At 39.6% G+C, this 22,696-nt stretch overlaps 1 protein-coding gene across 1 annotated transcript in view; it reads right to left on the reverse strand.

The window, feature by feature from the left end:
- Nucleotides 1–3,839: 3,839 nt before the first annotated feature.
- The window catches only part of BTC (betacellulin), a 47,793-nt gene continuing 28,936 nt past the window's right edge, over nt 3,840–22,696 (reverse strand). Inside the window, exons 3-6 of the mRNA XM_052642066.1 lie at nt 17,547–17,664; nt 10,233–10,379; nt 8,094–8,204; nt 3,840–6,042 (exon numbers count right to left, since the gene is read on the reverse strand). Of these exons, the coding sequence (XP_052498026.1) occupies nt 8,096–8,204; nt 10,233–10,379; nt 17,547–17,664 (374 nt within the window). The 3' untranslated portion in view covers nt 3,840–6,042; nt 8,094–8,095. The remainder of the gene's footprint in view (nt 6,043–8,093; nt 8,205–10,232; nt 10,380–17,546; nt 17,665–22,696) is intronic.

The raw sequence follows: 22,696 nt of genomic DNA on the forward strand, positions 1-22,696 counted from the left end.
GAATACAGGGAGAGAAATGAGCAGTTGCATAAGGCCAGTCACTGAGTTGGAATCTTTACCTAAACATGGCTTGTTCAGACAAGAGTAGATTGACATTCCTGGGGATCATGAACTCGTAAAAATACAAAGAGCTTTTACTGTATCAGTGCAGCAATTTAAGTTCAGAAAAGAATTCCTTGTTTTCCATAAGGGTGATCAGAGAACATCAGTATCATCACCACCATCATCCTTAGTATTATTGATCTTTCTAATAATAACTAATATTACCTGAACCTTTACCTAGAGAATACTAAAATTATTCCAAATGCTAGGCTAAGCATGTTACTGGCACGGTCTCATCTAATTCTCTCAGTCCACCATATTTATTATTTTTTTTCACTTTGCTGATGAAAACATTAGTAAGGTTAAGTAACTTGCCCAGGGGTTCATAGTAATTTACCTGGAATTGAAGCCCAAATCTGTCTGAATTATGATCTTGTGCTCAGAACCTTTATGTTATAATAGTTCAGAAGCAAGTTTCTCCCAACCCTATGCCATTTACAGAATGATCAGGACCACTGATTGATTAGAGCTCAGATACTTTGGTGTGCAGTTGAAGCTATGAGACAGAGGGATGACTGTACACAATGCAAGACCAGGTTATCTTCAGGAGTAAAACAAGACCAACCAACAAACAAAAAGCACTGTGCAAATTATTTTTTTAGAGTTGCTAGTTCTGGATCATTGAGTAAACAAATGTTCCTAGGGTATTAAAAAAAGAATATGCTAGAGACAGCTTTATTAAAATTAGTCTACACATGGCAGTAATATAAAAATGGCTTTATAGAGCAAGTCAGAAAAAGGTTCTCTCTCACTTCTTTCTAAAACCAGCGTATGAAAAAGTTTTCATCCAGCTTGGATCACAGAGCTTCAAAATATTTTATATTCTGCACACACCATACAAGAATAATTACCCTTTCTGCAGCAAGTAACACTGAGTTCTGTATCTGTGAAGTTCTGTTGTTTTTATTTTTACTTAAATAAGCTGAAAAAGGAGAAGAGGGAAAACACCTACTGAAGTACTTCTGTTGCACTTTTTTCCTGGAAACTGAAAGTCGAGTAAGAATAAGAAAAAGTGGAAGAAAATGTCCTCGGAAACACATTTAAATAACATTTCCTTTATAATACAAGTACTGGCTGTAATTGTTGTATAAATGTTCCTAGATACCCACATTTTGAAATTTCCAATAGCGCAAACATAATTTATCTCTTGAAAAATAATTGCTGATTTTGTTTTTAGAGTTATATCATTTATTTAGCTTTCTAATACAGAATTTCAGACTACTTCAGACACTAAAAGCTGACAGTCGCAAGGCTGAATGGACTTGCAAAAGTGCAAACTAGATGTTATTATAAGATACACACTCTCAGGATCCACTCACATTAGCAAAGAGACAGGAATAGACTATTCGCAAGTTATGTTTCAGTGTCAGTGCTCACATGGCAAAGCAGGTCACATGGGAACAGTTTTCTTTGCAGAAAAATACTTTGAGGCATAGAAGAGTCTTTGAAGAACAGATGACCGAATGTAGCACCCATATTCATCAATCATAAGAAAAAGATGGTATAAACCAAGATTCTTGCACAGAACAAATATAAACTTTTTTTTTTCTCCTGATAGTTATTATTAAAATACATAAATTACTTGGGGGTGGAAAGAAAACTGTTTCTCTCACCATATACTGAGTTCTGGGAATGCACATCTTGAGTTTCATGCTCCAAGACAGTGGTATAGGTTGAAAGTCTGACAGTGTCCTCTGGATAACATAACTTCTTGGAAAAGCCCTGTTTTAAATTCAGTGCTGTGAAGGATTATATCCACTACAACATAAGCTAGTGACCCTGAGGTCACTATTTGTCCACCGATGAGGTTCCAGGACCCAAGGTACTTGGCACTTAGTAGGTACTTAACAAATATTTTTGAGTGAGTGAATGACAGCAATGCCCCAATATATTTAGGTTCTCATAATGTAGTGTATGCAGACGATATTAAAATGAAGGTTTCATTAAGGCAATAGCTTGGTCTTAAAACCATGGGCACTAAAATGTGTCCTAGACTTCCTTCATAAAATTTGGCACAAACCTGGGCCTTTTCCAAATAATAGGTTATTTGACCCAGAACATTTTACTCTACTCTCTATGTAACACCATGGGCAATAATATAGAGTGGGAATAATCCACTTCAGGAAGCAAATCAAAAGCTCTCTATCTCAGCTTATTGCTATAACAGTATTGGAAGCAGAAACATCTTAGCTCACATGCCCATATACTTTACCCTGTCATTTACAGGACATCCTGAAACAAGGCATCAAGCCTTCATTCTTTCTCTTCTCATATTCTCTCATAGTAACACCCACTAGTCCCTCCACTGCTAAGGCTTTCCAAGAAATTCTGTAGAATTTGTTAAGGATCCAAGAACTATCTGGCCTTACCTGGGATATGGGGTAAAGACCGTTATTCTCAGAGCCAGGCATTAGTTCAGATGTAATTTCCCTCCAGAATCTTCCATGATTCCTTCTCAACTGGCTAAGTCATCCTCCTCTCTGATCCCATAATACCTGAGCCTCTCTTAGACAGCCAAACTGTATTGAAATTATCACTGAGTAGCTATTTCCTCCCAGTAAATTGTAGACTGTCCAAGGGACCATGTCCTATTCCTTCTTAGCATCTGTCACAGTGGGTGGTACAGTGCCTAGAATTACAGGAGATGCCCAATCAGTGCTTGCTGGACTGTCTACTTAATCTCCACGCTCCCCTGTAATCATTATCCTGAATGACTATACAGTGATAAATGGAATATAGTTGCTAGAAATGCTCCTCTAGTTGAAGGCATTATTTGATAGTACTGTTTCATAAAGGACGTCATGTCTGCTTTAAGAAACTGTCGTCCACGATCTCACAATACACTGGAGTTAATCAAGATCTTGGTTCCAAGTCATAGAAATCTAAATAGAACTAGCTTAAGCCAAAGGAGGAATTCATTATAAAGATACTGACAGGTCTCATGGAGGCTACACACAGGAACTGAATGAAGCTAAACTCTGAGATTGCATGGGACAGGAATTCAGACTGTCAGGAAATTCATCTCTCACCTTGGTTCCTCATTCACCAGTTTCTTAGCTTTACTGGTGCTCATGGAACAAAACATGACTGTCAATAGCTTTGAACTGCACATCTGTATACTCCAAGAACCCAAAGAAGGATAGCTTTATTTCAAGTTCCCAATTTCCCAGGAAATGACTCCAATTGGCCCAATTTTGTTAATTGCCTACCTTAGACCAACCAAATACAGCTGGTGCTTATGCTCAGCTGTGGCCAACTCTTTGCAACCCCATGGACTGTAGCCCACCAGGCTGCCCTGTCCATGAGATTCTCCAGGCAAGGATACTGGAGTGGGTTGCCATTCCCTTTTCCAGGGGATTTCCCAAACCAGGGATCAAACCCACATCTCTTGTGTCTCCTGAATTGGCAGGAGGGTTCTTTACCACTAGCACCATGGAGTGACGCTAAAAAATAAGGCCAGGCTGCTGAGTAGCCAGTCTCATAAGTGTCTACCACATTTTCAAATTATTTAGTTTCCAAGGAAAACTTATGGTCAGAGCAAACTATTTCAAAGGTATTCATGATAGTTGCTATAAAACACAAGGTTTTGTAAGGCAATAATGTTCAAATTTATTTCTATTAATAATGTATGGTAACAATAGAAAATTCTTAAGCAAATATATATTTGCTTTGTTTTAAAAATAAATTTACTTTATTACATGATAATACTGACAGTTTACATAAATGAGGTCATTCAGTATAGGCAAAAAAAATTATAAAATACATTTTAAAAACATAGGAAAATCTTTGAAGCTCTTTCTTCGTAGTTCAGATCTACCAAATTTCAAGAGACACATTTTAGCATCAAAACAAAATTTCCAAGCTTGAATTGCCTTGAGAGATTCCATTGGTCAACCAACCTTGGTTAGGGAAAGAAGAAATATTTATAGCATTTTTAAAAATTTTAAATGCTCTAATGAACGTTTGTTTCAAGTGCTCTTAGTATCAGTAAAGACTGAGAGAAAGCATGAAGAAACTCAGAGGAAGCTTTTGCAAAGAGTGTATACAACATGAATCAGGTGAAACTGACCCTATTTCAAGGATGGTCATTGTTTCACTTAGTTCTTACTAGTATTTGAGCTATTTCTGTGTTATACTTAAGCATAGCCTCATTCTCACTTAAAATATGGTGTGTGATTAAAAAGTAATACACAACTTCACCTTTTCTCTGAATTCTCTGCTTCATTTCAGGCATGGAGTCTACACTGCAAATTAGAATTTGCAAAGATTCTGGAAAAGCTGCTTTGCTGATAGGCACAACAGCCAAACTGTAGTAATTTGAGGACATCTGCCATCAGTTTTTATAAATGATCCACCAAGCCAAGGTAGGAAATTCCATATTTTATGGAATTTTGGCTAAATGTGCATTCTGCTTTTTCAGATTTAAAAAGAATCTTCATTAACTGTAATATGGAGTTGGAGGAGCATTGCCAAGATGGTCCCAAGTAACAGGTGACTATGGTCATAATTTGATTGCACTAAAATTCATCTGAGAGCAATCACAGGTACTGTTTTCTTGTGTCCTAAGTCACTTCAGTTGTGTCCAACTCTTTGTGACCCTATGGACCACAGCCCACAAGTCTCCTCTGTCCATGGGACTCTCTAGGCAAGAGTGCTAGAATAGGTTGCCATGCCCTCCTCCAGGGCATCTTCCCAACCCAAGGATTGAACTTGTGTCTCTTAAGTATCCTGCATTAGCAGGTGGGTTCTTTACCACTAGCGCCACCTGGGAAACCCCAGAAGAACAAAAATGAGGATATATGCCTTATACATCCTGCCTGGGCTCTGCTGAGCCTCTTCCAGTACTTTATCTATCCTTTAGCAAGCATAAACATTTATCTGGAGCTTAAAGATGATCATGCAATTACTTTCCATCTCTGTCATTTTCCTAACTGTGGGACAAAGCTGTTTGCTTTAGAAATGTAATGCATGTATATCACTGAGAATTTACAAAGGAGCAAAGAAACATAATTAAACATAATTAAAGTCAAGCCTATAAAAAGCATGATATAAACAGTTAATATATATCCAGGACTCTGCAATCTGAGTTTGTGCAGGAAAATGTACCAGTGCCTCGGTCATTACAAACACAGTTTAGTGTAAAGTCTTGGGTTATATTGTGCATTAGGTTGCAACAACTCCAGTGAACAAAAATGATGGTTAAGAGCAAACTTTGAACTTGGCTAAATATTGGTTCCAATTTCAGCTTCACCTACTCCTAACTCTAAAAATCTGGTTATATTATTTAACTTCTTGCGTTGTGTCCACCTCTTTGCGACCCCATGGACTGTAGCCTGCTAGGCTTTTCTGTCCATGGGATTCTCCAGGTAAATAATACTGGAGTGGGTTGCCATTCCCTTCTCCAGGATATCTTCAAGACCCAGAGATCAAATCCAGGTCTCCTGCATTGCAGGCAGATTCTTTACCATCTGAGCCACCAGGGAATGTCCTTTAGTTTCTTAGGGCCTGTTTCTATACACGAGAAATGAGAATCATAGGTTTTTGAAAGAATTAAAGGAAATAATGTATTTCAAACTCTTAGCACATAGTAAGTGTTGGATAAATGGTAGTTTTATTATTAATGCAATTCCTAAGATCTAAACTCCTTCCTACTCTTCTTTTTTATTTGACTAGTAATTTTGGTGACAAAACTTAACTGGAAGTTTATTAAAATGTCCCTGCTTAACTGGGTGCTTTTCCCAAATACTGTATAATAATAAAATTATTTATTATTATTATAAAAACAATAGTAAATAACACAAATTAACATTATGGACAAAAAGTAAATACATTATTTAAAATTCATTTTGCTAGCTGTTTCCTGAGACCCATTCTGTCCATTTTCAAATGAGTAAGAAGATACTTTGTAACTTGCCATCAACCTGGAGTAATCTTCATAGACTATAGGAAAAAGGAAAAAAAGAAAAAAAAAATGAAAAGAGCAAGCCATTAAAAAGAAACTTATTATGTAATTACAAAAAAAAAACAACAACACAAAACCCAAGCAGGAAACTGTGGGTACTCTGTGGGTACCTCTGTCAAGTTTATTATTAACCTCTCTATCTGAACCTTTATTCCTTTTCTTCTTCAAAACTCGTTCTCCTCAAGATTGAGGAATATATAAGAAAAGGGGGGAATTGTAACCAAGCAAGACCCTCTGGGGGCATTCCTGAGACCTGCCTTCACCCATATCCTCTGCTTTATGTACTCTCTCAAGTACCTAATTAATAGTATTTGACGCAAATTTCCTGACTTATTTTGCCAATGGGAAAACCTCCCACCAAATGGAAGTTACCTACCTGATGACCCTGAACACGTAGCCCCAAGTTTCTCCTGGGGCCTAAAAACTGATAATGTTAATCCCTATGACACCACCATGCTGCCTCATCATCCACCACTCAGAGAACTGTGCACAAGATGATCATGTACCCAGCCATCCCACCTCCCACCTGCCCTTTAAAAAGGCTTTGCCAAAACCCTTGGGGAGCTCCAAGTTTTTCAGGACATGAGCCACGTATTCTCCTTGCAATCTCATAAAATACACACACACACACACACACCAAAAACAAAAACCTCCAGAGTCAGCGTTCTTGTTTTCAATTCATTCATGTCATTCTGATAATAAGCCAGAAGAACATTATAATTTCTTGATAACCATTTACTGTATTCTATTGTTCAGTTGAGCGTTTCTGGAAAAGGAGATTTTGTTGGGCAAGCTATGGAAAGCCACCACTTTCTCCTGCTAGATGAACAAGGCAGTGTGTGGCCATGGTTACTGCTAGCTTCTTCTATGACCTAAGAGGACTTAGCCAAGGATGAAGTCAACTCTTGGAATGGTAAGCAGAAAGGCAGAAATAATAGTTCTCTGCATAGGAACTCTGGTACAAGCAGACTGTTCTCTTTCCTCTGGACTGCCAGTCCTTGTGAGGCAATACATTTCCTTTATTTTAAACCAGCTTGGTGGAGTTTGATGCCATTACAGACCAAATTGCCCTGCCTGACTCAGCCAGCTATGCTTCATCTACCCCCTGGAGCCTTCCTCTGCTCAGCACTCCAGGGGGAGCCCAGATTGCAGCCTGACCTATGGACTGCTTCACATGGGCTCCCCTGCCCCCTGAGTTCCTGTTGGGTTTGGCTAGTGAAAGGTACCTGCTGAAGATCTGAAGGCAAGAGGACAGAGGTCTGGGGATATTCTTCTCCCGCTCCTGCCTCCTTCCTTGTTCAGGTGCTGACCTTGGCTATTCCCATCCATAGCTACAGCTTCTGCCTGGTGGGCCCTAGAGCACAGCCAGCTTCTCAGTGGCAAGGTAAGTGTTTTTCTGCTCTTTCAGGCACAGGTCGGGGACAGCCTCCAGCAGTTGCTAGACTCTGGGAGCCTCAATATTCCTATAAGTCCCCTCAACCCTGCCCTCCCAGCCCCTTCATCAAAATGTCTTTGTTGGATCATCTGAGAGAATTTGTGATTCCTGCTCGGATCTCAAATGATGGAACATTTAAAAGAGCCTCGAACAGTGCTTGGAATGTGGTAAATGCTCCGTAAACGTGGTTATTACCAAAACACTGCTTTTGCTATTTCCTTTCAATGTGAGATGTCTAAACTAAAATCTTTCTTATTTGTGTCCCTAAGTGAAAAATATATCAAATATCTTATAATATTTTATAAGAATATAAAATAGCCACCACAACCACACAGAACTAGAAACCAGACTGATCTAAGTGCATCAGAAAAACTGTGTAAAAGTCTATATTCTATCGCTGGTACCATGCAAAAGAAAGATATGATAAAGTCTTTTATCTGGCTTCAGATTCAATGGAAAAATTGTCAATTTATTTTTAGATATTTTAAACATAATCAAATTCCAATCAATGATTTACTGGATGCAATTAAACCCCACTTCACCAGGCAAATGTCACCTGAAGAGCTCCCCATCTACTAAGTTTATCATACTTACCATTAAGCAATACTAGTCTCTTGAATATCATCATTTATAGGAGTTATATCTTTACCCAGAGTTTCCATTTCTTCTTCCTTCTTTCTTCTTTTCCGACGTTTCCGAAGAGGACTTGGAAAACAAAGTGTTAGAAATTAGAGTGGTCTTTTTAGTTAATGCAGTCACAAAATTAAACATCAAGAAAGCCTATGATCTTATTTCTAGACTGGTAAAAATGTACAGGTTCATTAAGAAAAATTTTTTAGGTCTGTCTTAACCCATCCCTTTCTCTAGGCTCAAACAGCTACAATAGAAAAGCACAGAGAGAATGTAGTTATAGCTACATAGGAGGAACATAGAACTTGATTGTGTTTAGAGCTTGTTAAGCACAGGAAAACTTTTCAGGTCAAGTCATTTTACAAAATAGACTGATAAGCATTATTTAGTATGTAAATAAAAGATAGTACAAAATGGAAACTGACATAAAACTAAGAGAATGAGGGTAATCTCTGAATATGTTAATTAAGTTTCTAGATAAATTAACTAAGAAACGTATTAGATATTCTGTAGTGCAGTCCAGTTTTCTTAAAATATGATGCAAAATGAATGTAGTAAAATAGAGCATTTCCCAGCGCTGCTCCAAACTTGGCATTCTAAAATTCCTTTTTGCCATAAAGGAAGTAAAATGTTATAAATATCTATCAATTTTATAGCTAGAAGGAATCCTACAGATTATTTGTAAATGAGAGTTTAATCTTCTCATTTTACAGAAAATAAAATTAAAGTTTAAAGAGATTAAGAGGTTTGTCCAAGTTCTCAAATGTGTTTGATGGCACAGCTGGGACAAAAATTTCTCTAAACAGCTGGTAGCTGTGTTAACGCTTTTCTGCCAAGAATGCTGTAACGAAAGGAATCATGTAACACCTTCCTGTAATGAGAAACACAGTCTAAAGTACAGTTTAGGAGGCTTCTCGAGACATGAAGGTAGCATTTTAAGAAAATGCTTTTTCAGCACGCTGTGTGGGAGTCCTGGCCTGATAAAAAATTTGATGAGTTTCTAAAACTAAAGCATTGTACTAAGCCATTCTGTCTCAGAGAAAAAACAAGGATTTTCTTGATTAATAAAGTTGAGGTATATAATGAAAAATAAAGACAGTGCAGGCATCTTTTGTAAATAAAATTCATTATTTTAATGTGACGAATAAAAAATACTTTTGTTTCTATCTTTCAAAGTTTTTGTGTAGTATAGTTTAAGAAAAGTATTGTTTAAACTATTAACAAACTTACATAAAATGTGATGGACTCTAGGGCTAAATAATTGACTTTTTTTTAATTTCCTTGGACTACAAGGGGATTAAACCTGTCAATCCTAAAGGAAATCAATCCTGAATATTCATTGGAAGGACTGATGCTGAAGCTGAAGCTTCAATCCTTTGGCCACCTGATGTGAAAAGCTGATTCACTGGAAAAGACCCTGATGCTGGAAAAGATTGAAGGAAGGAGGAGAAGGGGACGACAGCTCAAACTCAAGGAGACAGTGAAGGTCCAGGCAGGAGGCCTGGTGTGCTGCAGTTCATGGGGTTGCAGACAGTTGGACACGACTTAACAACTGAACAACAAAACTGACTTTTTAAATTGATATATAATTGATGTATAACATTTTATTCATTTCAGGTATGATTTGATATTTGTTTATATTGAAAATGATCACCACAATAAGTTTAGTATTTAATATCCATCTCTACACTTACAAAATTTTTCATTCTTGTGATGAGAACTTTCCAGATCTCCTCTCTAAGAAACTTTCAAATATTCCAGACTGTGTTATTAACTATAATCACTATGTGTACATTACATCTCATGACCTGTTTATCTTATAACTAGAAGTTTATATATTTGGGTCGCCTTCATCCATTTTGCCCACTTCCTCTTTCTCAGAGTATTTATATAAATTTTATTTTAATTATAATTATGCTTAGAAAAATGACAAAAATCATGTCATGTGTGCTTCAGAGTAAATGATGGTGAACTGTAAAAAGTAATTTAAATTAAAAAAGGGGGGAAGAGAAAAGGCAGGAATGAAGGAAGGAAGGAAAGAAGATAGGAAAGGAAAGATAAAAGTTTTTAGACTTCCTTAAAATTAAATTTAAAAATACTTACTGACAGCATGTGCAGATACTGACCACCAAAATGATAAAAATTACCATAACTGCTATCAAACAAATCACCAAAATCTGCCCTCTGTCTCCTCTTAGGTAAAACAAGTCAACTCTCTCACATCTGGCCCCAGCATAGCCTTCATCACAGCTATAAAAATAGAACAAAAACAGGGAAACAAGTTCAAAAAGTAAAAGACTTCTAAGAATCTCTACTATTTCTTTGTTGAAGAAATTAACACTTTTTTCATTACTTGGAATTAACAAAGGGTACAATTCCTTTAAACAAGATGTGTTTAAGCTGTACAATCACTGTGTTTATGATAAATTTCATTCTTTGCTTAAAAACCTGTCATCCTTTGAACATCATTAACAATATGTCTAAGATAAATAAACGGGGAGGGTAACACTAAAATCTACCTTGAAATTTTAGATTCTGAGTTTGAAAGGGAGGGGGTGATAAAATCCCCTATACAGCACTCTCAAGTGTTTAAATATCCCCGGACAGGGAATTCAAAAATCCCCAGGATTTCCCATTTCATCAGAGGGCGATACAAAGAGTTTCAGTGTGCCTAAGTTCTCCTATTAGAAATTAGATTTAAAGTATATGATTTTATATGATCAAACATGGAACGTACACAAAGCTCTGTAAATGTTATTTTATGGGATTCCTCTCCACACACCTTCCCCCATCCCCTGGCCTCTCTTTTGATCTTCTACACATCAGTTCTGGTTCTAATGCTTGCAGGAGTCACAGATTAGGTAAGTCTCTTCCATTCACCACCTCCCCAACTGCATCCCCTCAAAACACAAAAGATGTCCTGTCCAGGTCCTTTATCTGATCCTGTAAAGCCACAGATCTGTGCACCATTCCCTGTGTGTTTATTAGCTTGGTCGTGTTTGACTCTTTGGGGACACCATGGACTGTAGCCCATCAGGCTCCTCTGTCCATAGGATTTTTCAGGCAAGAATACTGGTATGGGTTGCCATTTCCTCCTCCAGGGGATCTTCCCCACCCAAGGATCAAACCTGTGCCTACTGCATTGCAGGGAGATTCTTTACCCTCTGAGTCATTGGGAAGCCCCACCTATCCCTCTGCTCTCTAAAGGCCCCTTTGCTGCATGGCCATGGCAAAGTGAAGTAATCAGAAATCAGCAAGCTCTCCAAATGCCCCAATTCCCCTCTCATCCTTTCATCAACTTCATCAATACAGTCCTGAGTTGACCTCAACTTAGCAGATGCCCCCTGTCTGAAGTTACAGAGCCATTTGACCAAGCAGCACTCAACCACCTAAAATTCAGTAATCTGGGGACTGTCCACTGCAGTCCCTGACTTGTGTCAGATGCCTAAAGGATGCATAAAAAGTTTGTCTGAAGATATTTGAAAACCAAAATGATATGTTGTAACATCACTACTTTTGGCTAAAAAATATCTTTTTTTTTTTCTCCTCAGACTCATGCCAAACACAAAGAGATACTGGTCATATATATAATTATTTAAATCTCAGAAAGATGAAGCTCTGCTTCTTAGAAAGATGACTGTGTAATTTCATGTTTTGTTGCTATTGTTTGTTTAAGAAGATATCTATTGCCAGGCCATTCTAGAGTCTATGTCTGACAAAAAGCCAAGGCAGTTAGTTCCCACAAAGCCTTATTTCTCAAGTAAGGAGGTGCCTGACTGATGATATTGTAGCTGCTACAATGATTTAAAAAAAAGAAAAACTAGCTCAGTCACAGCCATCAGTTGAAAGATGAGGCTCTATGCAAGCAAAGGAGAAAAAAACCACCTAAGGCCATCTATTGCAAAATGACCCCAGGATGTATGAGGGAAAATTGCTTCCTGCAAGATAGCTAGACTCTTCATTGCAAGGTCAAAATAACAGGAAGAGAGCTTAGAAATATCTGAAATATCAAAAAATCTCTTGCACATAGAACTGGAAATGGGGGAAGAATCACTTTTAATTGCAAGTGTGGGAGGGAGGCTTAAATGGGTTTTTTTTAAGGTTATAATTAAAATCTACAAATATAGTCTCTTCTAATTAGCTGGAATGTTTCTCTAACAAATTTACTAAATACTTCATTTTTAAACAATAACTTTGCCCATAAAGTACATGGTAATTACTTGCTACTCTTTTAGAATGTTTTTCCTAATTATAAACTCTGGTTTCAGTTACTCACCCATGCTTTAAATGAATTTCTCAGTAAGCAGTCCTTCCTATTAGTTATAACCCAGTGAAGCTATGTAGAAGGTCAAACCCTTACACAGCTAGTTACAATGACTCATGTTATTTCACTGCTCATCTAATTAATAACATATCAGCTAATGGTCATTTCAGTGGGAAAGGAACAGGAAAGGGTGAAAGATGCTAGCAAATGTTTAATAAATGCTGAGCAAATGAATGAGTTTTTATTTAATAAACATCTCATAAGTTAAAAATAACATTTAAAGATGCTATGACCCTTGAGGACTTTCGGATCTTTGTTCTGAAATAATCACTAGTCACTATTGTAAGAACTTTATAAGTATTAACTAATTGATCCTTTATAACAACCTTTGAAGTAGTATTATTGACCCCTTTTGGAAGATGGAGAAACTGAGATATAGAGAAAGTAGGTGAGTGGGGGCTAGGACTCAAATGCAGGAAGTCTGGCTCCCAAGTTGTCCAACCACATGTAACACTGCCCAGGGATCAAACCCTCATTTCCTGAGGCTCCTGCCTGGCAGGCAGATTCTTTACCGGATGAGCTATTGGGCTTCCACGGTAGCTCAGGGATACAGAATTCGCCTGTCTCCTGCAAGAGACTTGGGTTCGAGGGTTCAGTCCCAGGGTTGGGAAGATCCCCTAGAGAAGGAAATGGCAATCCACTCCAGTGTTCTTATCTAGGAAATCCCATGGACAGAGGAGCCTGGCTGGCTACAGTCCACGGGGTGGCAAAGAATCGGACATGACTTAATGACTAAACAATAACAAGTGAGCTGTGCCATCTAAAATAAAAGTTATGTATCTGGAAACAAATCATCCCCGTTCCCGGCAGCCCCCTCCAAAAAAAAAAATACTGAGAAGATTAAGAAGGGATTGAGTTATTTGAAACACACACTTTGGTTTTTTATATAAAGACAGGAGTCCACAAACTCCTATGATTCCAAGCAAAAAGAGAAATTTCTGGTTTCCCAAAATGGCATAATCACCCATGGCAAGACAGTTTTGCCTGAATCTGTGCTACACCAAATCACCTAAAAGGTGAAGCCTAGTTGAATAGCTCCCATTCAATTCAATAGTACATTTATGGAATATTTACTCTGTGCTGGGTACCACAATAAATATTTTTGCTTGATGTATTATTTTGCTTAATTTTCAACACTTGACAGAAGGATATTATTATCTTCTTTTAGAGATAATTAAACACCCAGGAAAGGTAACCAACTCATTGTTAATGCTGCTCATAGTTGGTTGAACTAAAATCTTAGGTATATTTTACTCCAAAGACTCCAGTGTTCTTTCTCCCCATCACCCCACTGCCCTCCTTGGTCTTGTACCATATCACCACTAAGAAGGTGTTCCTGGTTCAGATTAAAGCCTTGGATTTGACATTTAGCACAGCACTAGATCAAACCCGGATCTCTTGCTTTGCAGGCAAATTCTTTACTTCTTTATTGTCTGAGCCACCAGGGAAGCCCCCAGTGGTAAAGAATCCGTCTGCCAGTGCAGGAGATGTTCAGTTCAGTTCAGTGCAGTCGCTCAGTCGTGTCTGACTCTTTGCGACCCCATGAATCGCAGCACGCCAGGCCTCCCTGTCCATCACCATCTCCCGGAGTTCACTCAAACTCATGTCCATCGAGTCAGTGATGCCATCCAGCCATCTCATCCTCTGTCGTCCCCTTCTCCTCCTGCCGCTAATCCCTCCCAGCATCAGTCTTTTCCAATGAGTCAACTCTTCACATGAGATGGCCAAAGTACTGGAGTTTCAGCTTTAGCATCATTCCTTCCAAAGAAATCCCAGGGTTGATCTCCTTCAGAATGGACTGGTTGGATCTCCTTGCAGACCAAGGGACTCTCAAGAGTCTTCTCCAACACCACAGTTCAAAAGCATCAACTCTTTGGAGCTCAGCCTTCTTCACAGTCCAACTCTCACATCCATACATGACCACAGGAAAAACCATAGCCTTGACTAGACGGACCTTAGTCGGCAAAGTAATGTCTCTGCTTTTGAATATACTATCTGGGTTGGTCATAACTTTTCTTCCAAGGAGTAAGCGTCTTTTAATTTCATGGCTGCAGTCACCATCTGCAGTGATTTTGGAGCCCAAAAAAATGAAGTCTGACACTGTTTCCACTGTTTCTCCATCTATTTCCCATGGAGTGATGGGACCGGATGCCATGACCTTCGTTTTCTGAATGTTGAGCTTTAGGCCAACTTTTTCACTCTCCTCTTTCACTTCCATCAAGAGGCTTTTGAGTTCCTCCTCACTTTCTGCCATAAGGGTGGTGTCATCTGCATATCTGAGGTTATTGAGATTTCTCCTGGCAATCTTGATTCCAGCTTGTGTTTCTTCCAGTCCAGCATTTCTCATGATGTACTCTGCACAGAAGTTAAATAAGCAGGGTGACAATATACAGCCTTAACGTACTCCTTTTCCTATTTGGAACCAGTCTGTTGTTCCATGTCCAGTTCTAACTGTTGCTTCCTGACCTGCATACAGATTTCTCAAGAGGCAGGTCAAGTGGTCTGGTATTCCCATCTCTTTCAGAATTTTCCACAGTTTATTGTGATCCACACAGTCAAAGGCTTTGGCATAGTCAATAAAGCAGAAATAGATGTTTTTCCGGAACTCTCTTGCTTTTTCCATGATCCAGCAGATGTTGGCTATTTGATCTCTGGTTCCTCTGCCTTTTCTAAAACCAGCTTGAACATCAAGGACTTTGCGGTTCACGTATTGCTGAAGCCTGGCTTGGAGAATTTTGAGCATTACTTTACTAGCATGTGAGATGAGTGCAATTGTGCGGTAGTTTGAGCATTGCCTTTTGCATTGCAGGAGATGTAAGAGACACCATTTTGATCCCTGGGTCTGGAAGATCCCCTGGAAGAGGAAATGGCAACTCCACTCAGTATTCTTGCTGGGAGAATCCCATGGACAGAAGAGCCTGGCAGACTGCAATCTATAGGGTCTCACAGAGTGGGACACAACTGAAGTGACTTAGTATGCATGCGGCACAGCACTAGATGAACTGTGACAGAGGGTCTTGTTCATTTATTCATCAGACATTTCTTGAGCACCTAGTAAATTCTAGGCACTGTGCTTGGCACTGGAATATGAGAACAAATAAGCCATCATCCCTGCCTTCTAGGAGCTCACAGTCACAGAAAGGAGGTTCAGAGAAACCTCCAGTGATATTCCAGGGGGAAAGAGCTTTTCATTGAAATGTGACTAGATCACTGAGGAAAGACATCCAACTCAAGTCAGTGCAGGGATCCAGGGCAAGCTGAGTTTGAGCTGTATCTTAAAGCTTCAATAAGAATAAACTTTCCAGACTATGAGAATAGCTTGTCTAATGAACCCTGCAAAAGAATGTAGGATTTCATAAGGACATTTGAGAATGTGGTGAGAGAAATGGCTGGAAAGTCAAGCCATTCAACTATACTTCAGTGAAAACATATATATATATATACATATATAACCAAAAAGGTCAGTGAGAGGAGTGACTCAGGCTGATATTAGAGAGGAGACTAGAAATCAGATCTGCTGAGAAGCTATGATTATTCTGGAAACAAGTAAGAAGAGACATTTATGGTTCAAAGCATGACCATGACTTCCTTTACATATAGAGATGTCAGCTCTCCCTGAATTAGTTTGTAAATGCAATATAATCCTAATAAAAGAAAAACAAAATAAAACAACTGAAAAAGAAAGTTAAGGCAGCATCAGAGGAGCTCTGGAGGAAATGGGTTTTAACCCCTGACTGAGGGAGACAGGCTGGGTAATTTTGTTGTTGTTTAGTTGCTAAGCCATGTCCAACTCTTTGTAACCCATAGGCTACCAGGCTCCTCTGTCCATGGACTTCTCCAGGCAAGAATACTGGAATGGGTTGCCATTTCCTCCTCTAGGGGATCTTCCCAACCCAGGGATTGAACCCTTGTCTCCTGCACTGCAGGCAGATTCTATACCACTGAGCCACCTGTGAAGACCAGGCAGGTAGATTGCAGCTGTGGTTTTCATTCTCAAAGGCATCGATATTAAAGAACAATACATGTACAGACATAGGGACCAGTAAGAGAAATATTCTGGGTTAAGAGGCATTAATCTTTTAAAGATTCATTATATTCTCCCAAGCCAGTAAGCAATTAAATGAAATTTTAAAAAATCAGCTCTTTCCCAACACATGTAACCACATTTTCCTTATTTCCTTACATTAGGCTTTTTTCTCATTCCCTTCTAAGTATTAACTATTTATATTGTTTTTTTTCATTAAATTAAATTATAATCTAACTTTGAAGAAGTCCTCAATGCTTCAATTTTCTACTATATCAGGGCTTGCAATCACTGTCCTGAGATACTTGTGGGGGAGGTGGGGGTGGGGAGAAGAATACTGGGGCGACTACACAGCAGAACATAAATATTCTATGAACATTAGATTAAAATTATATTTTTAAAAAATCACCTTGTTCCTCTATGAGGTAAGGTCTCAGCACTTTAGCAAGACATCTTTAGCAGAAAATAAATATTTAAGATATGCAAAAAATTTGTTTGTGCCTGAGTAAAATTAAACTTGGACTCAATCTACCAAGAGTTGGAACGAGAACTCTCCTCCCAGTTCCCTGCTGCAGTAAACAGGCTTTATGAATCTCTAAAAATAGGACTGATTTCCATGCACTTAATTGACACCTGCAAAAGTAGCTTTGAATTTGGCAGAAATTTCCTTCATATTTACATTCACAATGAACTACCTAACAAATGCCAGAAGAATGTGTTCGAATTTGAACCACATCAGAGTTTATTTGAGCTGAAAAGCATCCTTAACACTAGACAGAAACAGTTTTTTGCTTGCTCAAGACAGCAGAGGAACACGCCCCCTCCCCGCCCCCAAGGCGATCCGGACTCTCGCATGCTCAGATTTCAGCAAGAAAGTGTGCGTCAGTTTCTCCATAAGTCACTGCCCCTAAACAAGTGGGGGGGGGGGGGGGTTGGGGTGGGTAGGACCAGGAAAAACTGCACCCGACAGATGGCTGGGTGAGCTCAGACTTTCCACTCCTGTCACCCCCCCACCCCAAGCCAGCACCAGTCTGTACCCCTTGGCTTGTAGGCTCCGTGCTCCACTTACACGCAGGAGGGCGTCTGCTCGGCCACCACGAAGCGACATCTCCCTTTAATGCAGTAATGCTTGTACTGCTTGGGGCACCGAGAGAAGTGGCCTCTTCGCTTTGGTTGTGTGGTGCTAACTGAAGAAGGAGAAATGACTCAGTAAATCAACTCACTTTCAATGCACATTTGTAAATATAATAGAATTATATTCCTACCGGTGTTGCCAGTGTTTCTATAGAATATACTCCAATTTCTCATCGCTTCTTTTCTCCACACTGATACATTAGACTTTGGGGACCAGAAACTGGCCCTAGAGATTGGCTATTGGGGAATGTGATAGCAACGTTTCAGATTTTAACTAAGATTTCTGTTTAAACGACCTCTCAGAAACGTCAGCGCTGTTTAAAGGGTAAACATAATTGTAATAAAAGAGAAGATTGGAAAGATTGTCAGAGGTGTGGGGCTGATGGCATTGAAAAGAGAAGAGGGTTTTTGTTTGTTTGTTCATTTGTTTTTCTTTCTTCTTTTCCTTTTTTAAAACTTAAACACAGTGCTTATTAAATGCCAGATGCTGGTCACTATGCTTTATTTAGAGAGTCACCCCTCAATATCTGAGGAGACTGATTCCAGGACCCCAGCTGATACCAAAATCCACAGATGCTGAGGACCTTTATATAAATGGCGTTTACAGTCAGCCTTTGGTATTGCTTCGTTGGATCTTTGGTTGCTTGAATCTGAGGATGCTAACTGGAACCCACAGGTTGGGAGAGAGGGCTGTATTAGCTCATTTAATACTCATAACAGCCTTGTGAGGGAAGCACCATTCTAACTCCTACTTATGGATGAGCACAGCACAACACTGGGAAAGACTGAAGGCAGGAGGAGAAGGGGACAACAGGACAAGAGGGTTGGATGGCATCACCGACTCAATGGACATGAGTTTGAGCAAGCTCCGGGAGATGGTGAAGGACAGCGAGGCCTGGAGTGCTGCAGAGACTGAATAAGAACAAAGAACAACAACACATCAAGGATAAGTTACTTTCCCACATCCCGCAGCTTGTATTTGGCAGAGCTGGGACGCAGACCCAGGCAGTCCGTGCATTTGACTGCTCCACTCTGTTCGGCAGGTAGCTGCTCCCTGCCTGAGGCACCCACAAGTCCTGCTCCTCTGAATTGAGATTACCCTACTCATTGGATCCCTGGAGGGCTTTTCCTGCTCTGAACGAAAAGACTGGAAGCTTCATATCCAGGATTTCGTTCCCTATACTGACTTTTTTCTTACCTTTTAGAATCTTAATTGCCTAATTTTTCAGTTAGCGGAATGGGGGGATAATATGGAGCAATTTCTCCATCATTTACCTGTAAAAAGTTTCAATAAACAAGAGCTGTCAAGAGAAACACTAAAAAAAAAATGCTAACTAGCTGTTTCATGGGTTGATTCATAATAAACACCTACCCACACCCAGAGAAACAGCTAACTAGCCAGCTGACCCAGAGTTGGACTTTCCATTGTCATGGTATGACCAACAGCTTGCAGGACTCAGACACCTGTGAAATCAGAAAGCCCACAGTGGTCACCGCAGAAGACCACTTCACACTAGGTTTGGTATGGCACTGGCACCCCAATGACGTTAAACGATCCTTTTAGAGATAGCAATGACCACTAAACTTTTAATTAATATTATGAAATGAGTAAATATATAGCTTAAAGATAGCAATGACCACTAAACTTTTAATTAATATTATGAAATGAGTAAATATATAGCTTAGAGATAGCAATGACCACTAAACTTTTAACTGATATTATGAAATGAGTAAATATATAGCTGCCCAGGGTCACCACAAAGGACACTCGCAAAGAACTCTGGATGATCGATACAGAGGAAATTCCTGGGATGCCAGGTCACAGAGTTTCAGAGGGTGGAAGAACGTTGCAGAGGAACTGGCTGACCTGGTTTTGGTCGGTGACTTGATTACCAGTCGTGTTGACTGCTTGTACGTGCCAGACATTTGCTCCCATGCCTGCCAGTCAATGGGACTCTCCCATAAATAACTGCACAATGTCTCAAAGGCAAAGATCTGTGTATTTTGGCAAATAAATTGATTGACTGAAAATCAACTTCCATTCATTGAGTATTTCCTCTTTCCAGAGGCCTATAGTAAGCATTAGAAAACTTCAAAGAAATAAGAGATACCCTATCTAACTAGCTACATTGGCATGATAGAACAAATTTAATTCAATAATAAGCAGCAAACCAGTAAAAACAACCATAGTAACCACATAAACAGTGTGATACACTGGAATCAGTGGAAAAAACACTGGCTTAAAAGGAAGGAAATCAGTGTTTCATTTTCAGCTCTGCTTTACAAGAGCCATATGGGTCCAGGCAAGCTAATTAAGCTGTCTGAGCCTCAGTTCCATCATCTGGAAATTGAAGATGATAACATCTACCTTAAAGAGCTGTTGAGAGGCTCAAGTAAAAAAATACATGTGGAAATTTTTAACTTCCCAGGTGGCGCTATTGGTAAAGAAGCTGCCTGCAATGCAGGAGACCCAGGTTTGATCCCTGGCTTGGGAAGATCCCCTAGAGAAGGAAATGACAACCCACTCCAGTATTCTTGCCTGGAGAATTCCATGGACAGAGGAGGCCTGTGGGCTCCAGTTCATGGGGTTGCAAAGAGTCAGACATGACTGAGCAACTTTCACTTCGCTTCATGTGCAAATTCCTAGCAAAGTGCATGGGACAATAAAGTCCTTGGTAAATGAGTTGATTCTAGAATCTTTAAAATCTTGACAATTCTAAGAGAAGTCTTGCAGCAGTACAAAGAGGGCTTATCTAATTAAAAAATAAATTCTGGACAATGCAGATTTTTTTAAGAGATGCAAGCATGCGTGCTCAGTCATGTTGGACTTTTTGTGGCCCATGGGCTACAGCCAGGCTCCTCTGCCCATGGGATTCTCCAGGCAAGACTACTGGAGTGGGTTGCCATTTCCTCCTCAAGGGCATCTTCCTGACCCAGGGATTGAGCCAGCGTCTCCTGCATCTCCTGCATTGGCAGGCAGATTCTTTACCACTGAGCCACCTGGGAAGCACTTTTAGGAGATGGTGAGCACACAACAGAGTTGTGGAGAATTTCAAGAGTGAAAACTTAGTCTTCAGGAATATGCCAGCCTTATGCAGGAGGAGGGAAGCAGATTTAATAGACATGGAAGAGACCTGAAGGAGAGCAGCCAAGGATGGCTGTGAATGGAAGTCAGAGACCTCAAACGTCAGCAGGCGTTTTACCCTTGAATGAGGTGGGAGAGAGTTGAAGAAGGTTCTTACAGGTTAAATTAAATGGTATGTGTGAAAACTAAACTGTGAAGCATTTTGCCAATGTATTAGACAATAAAGCACAGAATGGATTAAAGTAAGAAGATGCCAAGGGGGAATGGAGGAAACTAAGGCATATCTGAGCCACACAGACATACATGATACAGGCCTGGGGCAGGGGAATGGAGGGCAAGATGAATAAAAGAATAGAGAATCATCAGTACCATTTCCATCATAAAATACAGAAAATTTAAAACATGATTAATACAATAAAATAAAAGAACAGGTAAGAGCAAGGACCTACTGTATAGCTCAGGGAACTCTACTCAGTACTGCATAATAACCTATATGAGAAATGAATCTGAAAAAGAATATGTATATGTATAACTTCATCCCTTTGCTGTACAACTAAAACTAACACAGCACTGTAAATCAACTACACTCCAATAAAGAAGCAGTGAGACTTACTGACGGATCTGCTGGGCTCCAGAAAGGTCTTTTCTACTTTGTAAAGCACACCTGACTTTAAATATAAGCTATATGGTTCTGTATCCTGAACTCCACTAATTCCTCTGGCTGCCATGCCCTGCTAAACATAGCCAGCCTTTTTAATAAACACCATACAGAGCAAGATACCAGAGAGCGCCTTAACCAGCAGCTGCTGGATGCAGTGATTTGATCAGCCTCGGTTCATCCAAGCAACACAAATCCATGCCAGGGAAAGGGTTGCCAAGTCCTGTTTTGATTGCTCACAGAGTTCTCTCCTTTGCCAAATAAGCATGCCCTTAAATATTCCCAGCATTATTTGGATTTAAAAACCCTTCCATGTCACCAAGCAGAAAACGTCCTATGATTTCTCTATGGAACTTTAAAACCTGGAAGAAAAATTAATCATACATATTGCCCTCCCCACTCCCCACTCCCCACTCCCCTGCAAAAAAAGCTAAATGGGAGCCTCTCTCTCTCTCTTGCATGGAAATGAGAAGGCTTTATCAGCATTTCCTCCTTTGAAATGCACCTAAAATTCCAGTTGCTTTCATCTAATATTCATCAAGGTCACATTTTCTGAAAATTGAACAGCTGTGAAATCCAACATTTTCTGCCTATCATGAGACCTGATGACATAGGGAAGGAAGGGGACAGTAAAGTCTATCCTTCCATTCCAGAGATATTTATCAAGAAAAGGGAAAAGTTAATCTTATGACAAAAGAATGACTAGTCCTACGTATTGTGTTTCTCTATTGACGAGTGAACGGCATGGTCTAAAAAATGTAACAGCCATGAAGATTTCTCTGATACTGAGGTTTGTTTGCTGTTATTTAGTCACTAAGTTGTGTCTGATTCTTTTTCAACTCCATGGACTGTAGCCTGCAGGGTTCCTCTGTCCATGGGATATCCCAGGCAAGAATACTGGAGTGGGGTGCCATTTCCTATTCCAAATACTAGGGGTGGTGGAACTTAATTGCTCTTTTTCCCTCCTACTTGCTCTTTTCCAACTCACACTCCCCAAACCAAATCATTTCTCTGGGAATGAGTTTGTTCCACCAATTACATGGGAAACTTGCATGAACCAGATCACAGCACAATCTTTTAAGTGAATGGGCACGGCAGGTAACATATCACAAACTCTTCATGAGGAACAGTATTCCAAAGATTCTACAGCCAATTAAATAAGAAACCACCAGGGCTACTGGAGGTCAATGATGTCAAAATGTGATTCCAAGAGTTAGTAGAGGGATCAGAAGTAAGAATATCTTTCTCTGATAGTATGGGCAGGTAGATAGGAAGTGGTCACATTCTGGGGGTCATAAGAATCATTAGAAGAGATGTGATGGATTTTCTTGGGCCAAACTAA

The sequence above is a fragment of the Budorcas taxicolor genome, chromosome 6 (assembly GCF_023091745.1).
Source record: "Budorcas taxicolor isolate Tak-1 chromosome 6, Takin1.1, whole genome shotgun sequence".
Lineage (NCBI taxonomy): Eukaryota > Metazoa > Chordata > Mammalia > Artiodactyla > Bovidae > Budorcas > Budorcas taxicolor.